Below are 9,921 nucleotides of genomic sequence, written 5' to 3'. Positions count from 1 at the left end.
CGATGTCCGGATCTAAGGATCCGCACAGAGGGGGCCAGTTCAGTATTAGATATATAGATTAGTAAAAAAATATAATTGGACAAATAAATATCATTATCAATGTTTTTACCCCTTTTGTTTTTATTTTTGGCAGTTTCATTTAATGTTAATAAAAAGGCAAATTTGCATATTTTTCAATAAAAACGTGTGTGTGATATTTGTTCATGTCTTGCATCTCTTAAACATCTGATGTTTATTCTATGTGGCTCTGATGCTGAGCAAGTTTGGCCACCTCTGATGTAGTGTATACTTGATTTTCCCCCAGATACACGTTTTGAGTAATTCTGATGTTACGCTCAATGCATGTACAGTTAAGCATGTGATAAAAACGCCACATTTGCCCAGGTTCAGGTTTTAAATGGAAAGTGAACACAGGTTGCCTCTTTAATAACAGATCAGTGCCACATACATGCAGGATTGTACATGTATTTACTGTAATATATTAACAGAATTTTTCTGTCACCCCAGCCCCTCATAGCAGCCATTTTGTGGTGGGACCTACCATTTCTGTCAGTTCTCTCAAGTGACTTATGTCAACCCCGGCAAGGGGCTTTCAAAACAGGTGATTAAGCACCTGTTGCCTTCCTCTGCAGAGTCTTCCTTGGTGTTCCCTCATCCAAGTACTAACCCTGCTTAGCTTCCAAGATCTGACGAGATCGGGCTATACCACGCCGTCTTCTTTCTGATGGCACCTACTACCCTTTTCAAGATTCCAAAAGTGCCCACAGGTTTAAAAAGGTCGGGGGAACCCTGAACAGGGATGACAGTAACTTAAATTTCTTACTGGCACTGTCTCAGGGGTCTCAAAGCAGATGACCTGTCAGCAGCGTTTGACACGGTCGATCATCAGCTGCTCGCCCACCGCCTCGCTGATGTGGGGATTCAGGGGCTTGTCTTACAATGGCTTGTCTCCTTTCTCCAGGGTCGGGGACAAAGGGTGGCTCTTGGGGAGCAGCTGTCCCGAAGGCATCCACTAATTTGAGTCAGCAGGGTTTGACACGGTCGATCATCAGCTGCTCGCCCACCGCCTCGCTGATGTGGGGATTCAGGGGCTTGTCTTACAATGGCTTGTCTCCTTTCTCCAGGGTCGGGGACAAAGGGTGGCTCTTGGGGAGCAGCTGTCCCGAAGGCATCCACTAATTTGAGGGGTGCCTCAAGGGGCGGTACTCTCCCCGATGCTATTCAACATCTATATGCGCCCACTTGCCCAGATTGCCCGGAGGCATGGGCTAGAGTGTCACCAATATGCGGATAACACCCAGCTCTATCTGTTTGTAATGTATCCAGTCCAGACCGCGTGGCCGGCTTGGGCTCCATGCGGTCAGGCACAAACGTCGAGCTTCGCTCCAAGAGACAATGAACTATGCAGATCCTAGCCTGCTCCAATCAGGGGGCTAGGTTCCCATCCGAGAGCCTATGGGACTCTCGGCCACTGTAAATAACCTATTGGGAAGTAGGGTGTGTGTGTGTGTTTTGGGTGGTGGTTTCTCGGGGAATATAAGCCGGCCTGCGAGCCGGCCAAAGTCGTCTTGTTCCTGATCGAATAAAGTACGCGTTGCTGAAATAACTCTCCGTCTTCGTACTTTTCACTGTTGTTGGGTGGCCAGTCGGGCTCTACCCCGGAAGACCTGGACCGGGTGTTTCAGGACGTGGCGGGATGGCTGAGACTGAGCCGCTTGAAACTGAATCCGATGAAGGCGGAGGTCCTGTGCCTGAATCGGAGCGGCTCGGGGTTAGGGATCCCATTACTGGCCTTCGATGGGGTGCCGTTGGTGCCAGTGCCGAAGGTCCGGAGTTTGGGAGTGCTCATGGATGCCTCCTTAACAATGGAGGCCCAGGTAGCAGCCACTGACAAGGCAGCCTTTTACCACCTTCGGCTGATCAGGCAGTTGGTTCCCTTCCTCGAACGCAAAGATCTGGCGTCAGTGATCCATGCTATGGTCACCTCGAGGTTGGATTACTGTAATGCTCTCTACATGGGACTGCCCTTGGGGCAACTCCGGAAGCTGCAGCTGGTGCAAAATGCGGTGGCCAGGCTGCTGATGGGTCTTTCTATGCGGGAGCACATTCAGCCTGTGCTAAAGTTGCTGCACTGTCTGCCAATAGCATTCCGGATCCGCTTCAAGGTGCTGTTTTTGACCTTTAAAGCCCTATATGGTCAGGGACCTGTCTACCTGAGGGACTGCCTTTCCCCGCATGTTCCCCAGAGAGCACTGCGATCTGGGACACACCACCTGACCCTTCCTGGCCCTAAAGAGGCCAGGCTGACAACAACTAGGTCCAGGGTATTTTCCTTGGTTGCACCAGTATATTGGAATGAGCTCCCGAGTGAGACCCAGGCCCTGCGAGATCTCCAGCAATTCCGCAGGGCCATGAAGACGGAGCTTTTCCGCCGGGCATATCAGCGAGACCGATGTCATGCCAGCTGAGCCTTGCGACCCGCTAAGGCATGTAAATGGTCGTGATTACACTGTGGTAGAAGTTTATATATAATATATACTGAGCCGTTTTTATTGATGTTTATTGTATTTATAGTTACACTGTTTTATATGAATTGCTCGTGTTTTATGTATATTGGTTTTATTGATGTTGTAAGCCGCCCTGAGCTGCCTAGGCGGGGGGGCGGGATAAAATTCGAAAAAATAAGTAAATACATTTAAAAAATGATGGGAAGTACCATTCCTGCCAACCTAGCAGTTCGAAAGCAAGAAATTGCAAGTAGATAAATAGGTACCACTTCAGTGGGAAGGTAACAGCGTTCCGTGTGCCTTGGGTGTTTAGTCATGCCGGCCACATGACCACGGAAACGTCTTCGGACAGCGCTGGCTCTTCGGCTTTGAAACGGAGATGAGCACCGCAACCCTAGAGTCGGATTCGACTGGCTTTCGAGCAAGGGAACCTTTACCTTTTTACCATCTTGGCCACCTACTTAACTGGTGCTCTGTCCCTTACTGCCACCCCTGCCCCAGGGTAGACAATATTGAGATCTACATTCACGGTGTGCAGGACAGGCAGTTGCAAAAGCATCAGCGGCTACAGGCAAGAGAGAGAGAGAGAGAGAGAGGAAGGAAGGAAGGAAGGAAGGAAGGAAGGAAGGAAGGAAGGAAGGAAGGAAGGAGGGAGCCAGCAGGGCTGGGATGGGGGAGTGGGCCCACAGCCTGTCCTTTTGGCCACCACCGTTTCCCCCCTGCGTTCCTGTTCACCAGCTCTCCCGAGAGGGCAGGAACCAGCTCTCCTCAGGGCAGTAAAAATGTAACCTTCACAAAAGAAGCCAGGCTTTGCAAAAGAAAGTTGAGCGGCGAGCCGGCCGCAGGAGCGGCGGAGTTTCCCCGGGACGTGTCTCCCCCGCCGAGGCTCGCCATGCCCTCCATTTCCTCAGTGGCAGAGGCGGGGGCGAGCGGGCTGGAGCAAGGCTGGTTTGGCCCGTGACGCGCCATTGCCGCCGCCCGCCTCGCTCTCCCTCCCCCCTCCCCTCTCTGCCTTCCTGTGTTGCCTTGCGGGGGCGGCCCCGCCTGCAGCTGCTCAGCGCGGAACTCGCCGCTGCAAGAAGGCGGCGAAGGGCGCGAGGGAGGAGAAGCCGAAGGGGCAAGTGGCGCGCTTTCCCAGGCGGCGCCCGCTCCGCCTTCGCCATGTTGGGGATCGCGGCCGGAATGACTAACAGGTAAGTCGCCCCCCCACCCCCACCCCGGGTCTGTGTAGCCGACGGGACCGCAGCGCCTTCCCATTCATTGCGGGAGCTCTGCTGTGCCCAGCCGCCCTTTCCCATTCCGAAACCGGCCCGCTCTTTTCTCCCGGGGAGTTTGATGCCTCTTCCCCCGCCCGCGTCCCTGAGGATCGGCCGGGGACGGCCTCAAGTAACTTCCCCGCAGACTGCATCCCCTTCCTCCCAAGCGGAAGGGGGATGAGCCCACCGCACCCTCCTGCTGCAGCAGCAGGCAGCAGCGCGTCTGACTGTTCTCCAGAGGGCGCGCCGAGGCGGCGGCGGCTGGCGGGCTGGCGGGGCTGTGATTTCGGCGCAGGAACCAATCATGCCACCGGGGGTGTGGGTGGGGGGGTGGGAGGGAGACGAATGGGGGCTGCTTGGGAAGGAAGCCGGCCGGACCCGGGGCATCTGGAAATGGGACGGCCTTGCGCCCAGCCTGGCGGCGGGAGTAACCGAAGCTTGCAGACTTGGGCTCGGCAAACATGCCTGGAGTTGGGGCACCTCCTGGATTCCTCTGCCACGAATCGCCGGGCGGCGGAAGGAACAGCAAGGCTTTGCAAAAAATAAATTAAGATTTAAAAGTTTCTTGATCGTGAGGTGCATCTTCGGGCGGCTTAAGGCGGGGGTTCGTCCTTGCTTTCAGAGCAGACGAAGCTAAACTTTGGTCACGCGGAGAAAACTTTAAATTGGAAGGGAGGGAGTGTAGCGAATGGGGGTGGGGGTTTGTATCCTGGAAAGTAAAGGCGCTCTTTGTGACTCCTCAGTTCTCTTCTGCAGCCTCTGAATTGTGTGCAGTTATGCAAATGCCATAATCAGAGCAAAGGACAGCTGGACCGTGCCATCCATGTGGCAGCAGACCAGGACTTATGACCCAGTGTACGCTTGTTAGGGAGCTGCGCCCAGTGATAGCTCCTGATGATGTGTATATTGTGCTGTGTTTGTATTGTATGTATTGTGTTTATACCCTGCTTTTCCTCCTCCTCCATTTATCTTCAGAACAACAACAACCCTGTGCTGTAGGTTAGGCCGAGAGAGAGTAACTGCCCCAAATGAGTTCCCAGGGCACCGTGGGAATTTGAACCTGGATCTCTCAGATCCTTTTCGAGCAGTCTAACCACTGCATCGCACCAGTTTGTTTTGCTATGTGAATGGTACTTCCATATGACATAAAGCGTGAAGATGTGTTTCTATTGGATTTTTGTGGCATGCTTCTGTTTTCACTGCACACACTGACATAGGAGTTCATGGAGTAGCCTCGCAGTGGCTTACTTCTTTTCTCCAGGGTCCGGGACAGAGAGTGGCGTTAGGAGAGAGGGTGTCGCCCCTCCCACCCTTTGGTGTGTGGGGTACTCCAAGGGGCAGTCCTCTCGTTGTTCAACATCTACATGCGCCCCTCTAGCCCAGCTGGCGCAGAGCTTTGGGCTGGGCTGTCACCAGTACACTGATGACACCCAGCTGTATCTGTTGATAGGTGGCTGGCTGCCGCCCCACCAAATTTGGTGGAGGGATTGGAGGTCACGGCCAGATGGCTGAGACAGAGCCAGCTGAAACTGAATCCACAAAAGATGGAGGTCCTGTGGCTGGGGGGTGGGGTGGGAGTGCGATCAGAGGTTGGAGTGTCAACTCCCAATGCTTGACGATGCACCATTGATGCCGACACTGACCATCAAGAGTTTGGGCATGCTCCTAGACTCCTCTTTTTCAGTGGAGGCCCAGGTAGCACATGTTGTCAGGCTGGCATTTTCCCAGCTTCGCCAGGTCAGGCAACTTGCCCCCTACCTCTCTAGCACCGACCTTGTCACAGTGATCCACGCGACGGTCACGTCAAGGCTCCATTACTGTAACTCGTTCTACAAAGGGCTACCCTTGAGGCTGATCCAGAAATTACAGCTTGTCCAGAATGCAGCGGTGACGGTACTCACAGGCAGCACATGTCTGCAGATATTCAACCGATGCTTCGCCAGCTGCATTGGCTCCAGGTTGAGTACTGGATCTGCGTCAGAGTTCTGGTTTTGACCTTTCAAAGCCATTAACGGTCTGGGGCTAACATACCTGCAGGACCGCCTCTCCCGGTATGCCCTCTGAAGATCTTTACACTCAGGTGACCAAAGCTTACTAGTGATCTCTGGCCCAGAAGAAGTCTGGCTGTCCTGGTGGAATTCTCTACCTAGTAACATCCGCGCCCTGTGGGACTTTGCTCAGTTCCACAGGGTGTGCAAAATGGAGATGTTCCACCAGCCTTATGATTGTGGACAGCAACAGTTCCAGACAACAGCCTCTATCTGTCGTATCAACCTCCCTATACAGGATCCACCCCATGGGGCAGAAAAATGATTTGTATGCCGTCGACTACATACTGTATGTTGTATTATACATTGTTTTAATTCCTTAATTATCACTAATTTTATTCACTAATTGTTACTGTGTTTACTATGTATGATGTACACCACCCTGAGCTTTTTGGGGAGGGCGGTTTATTATTATTATTATTATCATCATCATCATCATCATAATTATCATGATTATTAACAATAACAATTACATACGCACAGGGTGCATGCAGTGTCCATAATGGAAGTGCTGGGTGCATGTGTATGTGTAAAGTGCCAGCAAGTCACAGCTGATTTATGGCGACCCCATAGGGTTTTCAAGGCAAGAGACTAATGAAGGTGGTTTGCCATTGCCTGCCTCTGCATAGCAACCATGGAATTCCTTGGTGGTCTCCCATCCAAATACTAACGAGGGCCTACCTTGCTTAGCTTCCAAGATCCAATGAGATCAGATTAGTCTAGGCCATCCTGGTCAAGGTGTTGGGTGCATAGCAAACACATGTATAGCAGCCTTGCAAATAAGCCCACAAAAGTTATTAGGACCCAAAGCCTTTCACTAGCCTTCCTGCACAGATGTGTGCATGTTAGGCATTTGTGGCCTAAAAGGAAACAAAACAACTGACTTTTGTAAGTGGTCCTTTTTCTGTTGCCTGGAGGCGTCAGTTCGAATGTGCAGTTTATTGTTATAGTCTTTGGACCAATCGTACAAAAAAAGAAGTACACCTTTACAAGATTCCAAAATTTTAAAAAATAAAAGTGTTTTAAAATTTAAACTACGGTAATGTCTAACTACCTAATATCTAAACATAAAATTTCTGTAATCTGAGTACTGCCATACAGAAACTGGCTACTTAGTAGGTAATCTTGGGATTTCTATCAGGTAGAAGAAACTCGAGTCTAGCTTTTTCAGAAAGGCCCAACATTTTTTCAATCAATGGAGTGATGATCTCATTATGTGCCACCTTATAATATGGGCATATGAAAAACATGTGCTCTGTAGTCTCAACCTCCCTTAATGGGCAGGTCCGAAGCCCTTCTGTGAAAGGAATATTCTTGTATTTTCCGTCAAGTTCAGCAGAAGGGAGGGCAGAGCGCCTAGCCAGAGTGAAGGCTCTTCTAAACCCTTTTACTTCCAGAGATGTTAAATAGTTTGCTGGAGGAGGCAAGTCTTATCACAGGTGAGCAGGAGAGTGGCTTCAAAGAATCAGAGAGTTGGAAGGGACCTTCACGGACATCTAGTCCAACCCCCTGCACAATGCAGGAAATTCACAAATACTCCCCCTCCGCACACATACCCAGTGACCCCCAGCTTCATGCCCAGAAGATGGCAAAAACCCTCCAGGATCCCTGGCCAAACTGGCCTGCCGAAAAATTGCTTCCTGATCCCAGAGTGACGATCAGCAGTTCCCTGGGCGTGTACAGAGAACTAAGCACTGATGCAACCCTTCCTACCCTCACTTCTCATAATCTGCCTAAGTTCACACAATCAGCATCACTGTCAGATGGCCATCTAACCTCTGTTTGAAAACCACCAAAGAAGGAGAGCCCCACCACCTCCTGAGGAAGCCTGTTCCACTGAGGAACTGCTCTGTTAGGAAGTTCTTCCTAATGTTTAGCCGAAAACGCTTCTGATTTAATTTCAACTAGTTGATTCTGGTCCGACAGAAAACAACTCCGCATCATCCTCTATATGACAGACCTTCAAGTACTTGAAGTTGGTTATCATATCTCTCAGCCATCTCCTCTCCAAGGCTAAACATACCCAGCTCCTTCAACCTTTCCTCATAGGACTTGGTCCCCAGACCCCTCACCATCTTCGTTGCTCCCCTCTGGACGCGTTCCAGCTTGTCTGTATCCTTCTTAAATTGTGGTGCCCAAAACTGAACACAATACTCTAGGTGAGGTCGAACCAGAGCAGAGTAAAGCTTCTTTGAAAGATCTCTTCATTGCAGCGCAGGCATCTTCTTGGTCGTCAGATTTCGGAGTGGCGCTGCTAATAGCATGGAAGCTTCACAAAGGGCTTTCTCATAGAGCCCAAGCGTTCTGAAACAAGTGGGATTTGTTGGAGCTTATGGAAGTGATGTGTTCAGAAATAACTCTGCTAAAATAAGAACTGTCCCTTTTCCCCTCGGAACTTGGGACTTCTCCCATTCAAAGAATGATTATTTTTTGTGTGTAATCATGCTTGCTCTGGGTATGCTTTTGTTACTGACGAATGGAGCTTTGACTTTCGAAAGCTCGTATCCTGAAAATCTTGTAGGTCTAAGCTGCTGCTGGACTTGAATCTAGCTGTTCGACTGCAGACTAACACGGCTACCCTCTGACAACGATCTTGTTACACTGGGGATTTGTGTAGCAGACATCAAATAGTAATGACAAAACCCTGTGTCTGTGCATCAGGAAGCCGTGATCCAACTGAGGCTTCTTCTAGTTTCACATGCACAAGATTTTAAGGGTACGTCTGCTCTTCACGCAGTAGTAGAAAATTCCTGTGTCATGGGAAGCACAACTGCTGCTTAAATTTGAAGTGGCCTTCAGAGCCAAGGAAATTTTGACTCAGTTTCTCAAACATTTTTCCATAGTGAAGGCAGGTGGCATCAAGCATCCTTTTTGGCACAAATTACACACATTTGGGAGTTAGTTGAAGGATCATGTACTTTGTGAATCATTTCTGGATTCCAGCGTTCCCAGGATCTTAACCTATGTGTCATCTTCTGCAGATGTCACGCGGTCAAGACACTTTCCCATAGCATCTGTTCTTGCAAAAATAAATACAGCTGCTCTAGGTTTATGGTGAGTGCGAGAATTCAGAATGCGTGGACGGAGAATGTGAAACGCTAGCTATGCTGCTGAATCCCCCCATTTCCAGTTTCGTCATTGCCATGTACACCTAGTCTGGCACACTGTAGCATGGTTGGATGGCGATGCACAATTCTGGAGTGTTTTTTGAGGTGTAGAGTGCATTTTGTCTTAGTTGTTTAAAAGTTTGTACCCCACCTCTTCATATGGTTGAGGCACCTACCATCAAAGGCATTTAAAAAGATATGCCGGCCAATAAATGAGGCATCAGTTTTTGCCCAAATTGAAATGCACCCATGGAGCACATTACAATAGTCCAACCTAGAACGTGCAGAAGTGTGTCTGGGAGGAAGAAAAGTTTTCTAATCGGATGTAAATGATAGAATACGTTCCCAGCAGTAGCATCAACCTGTGCCTTAGGAAGCAAGCTGGGTTCAAAAAATCTCCAGGTATTTTACTTGATCTGTAAGATAATTTTACTTTATTTAGCTTGGGCAGATCAATCTCCCCTGAGCACATCAGCATTCCCAGCCAACATCCAGCTCTGTCTTACCTGAATTCGGTTTCTTTGCACGCAGACCATGACATGTTTAACCACTGGTGTAGGACAGAGACTCCTAAGCTATGGATGAAATGATTCAGAGGTTTCATGAATTATTAAAGACCACCAGTGAGAGGACAGACCCTGGGGCAATCCACAAGACAATTTCCAGACAAATGTCTCAAAATCCCTCCAAGAACCTCTCTGGTCCATCAGAAAAGACATAAACCAACAGAGGACAGTTCACAAGTTAGTTCCCCTCACCAAAAAAACTTTTCTGTAGTAACTGATACTGTTTTAAAAGAATTACTATTCTAATTTGAGATCACTTGTGCTTGTTTAACTGGGGCGATAAGATGGTTCTTTTTAAGGTCTGGATTCATGATCCATTTCTGGGTTTCATCTCATGAGGAGGTGGTTTGGGTGAGGACTTGGAGGACGTTTGTTTTTTAAGGGGGAAGCTATCATTCCTCATCCATTAGGGAGCGTCTTCCCATAAAAATTTGGCA

The 9,921-nt window shown here is 49.4% G+C and overlaps 1 protein-coding gene across 1 annotated transcript in view; it reads left to right on the top strand.

The window, feature by feature from the left end:
• The first annotated feature begins 3,535 nt into the window (after nt 1-3,535).
• LIMS1 (LIM-type zinc finger domains 1) overlaps nt 3,536-9,921 on the top strand; it is an 88,175-nt gene continuing 81,789 nt past the window's right edge. Inside the window, exon 1 of the mRNA XM_015419714.1 lies at nt 3,536-3,700. Within this exon, the coding sequence (XP_015275200.1) occupies nt 3,669-3,700 (32 nt within the window). The 5' untranslated portion in view covers nt 3,536-3,668. The remainder of the gene's footprint in view (nt 3,701-9,921) is intronic.

This window comes from Gekko japonicus, unplaced genomic scaffold, assembly GCF_001447785.1.
Source record: "Gekko japonicus isolate JY-2015 unplaced genomic scaffold, Gekko_japonicus_V1.1 scaffold1751, whole genome shotgun sequence".
Lineage (NCBI taxonomy): Eukaryota > Metazoa > Chordata > Lepidosauria > Squamata > Gekkonidae > Gekko > Gekko japonicus.
The sequence above is the reverse complement of the archived record's forward strand: the minus strand, read 5'-3'. Positions and strand labels throughout refer to the sequence as shown.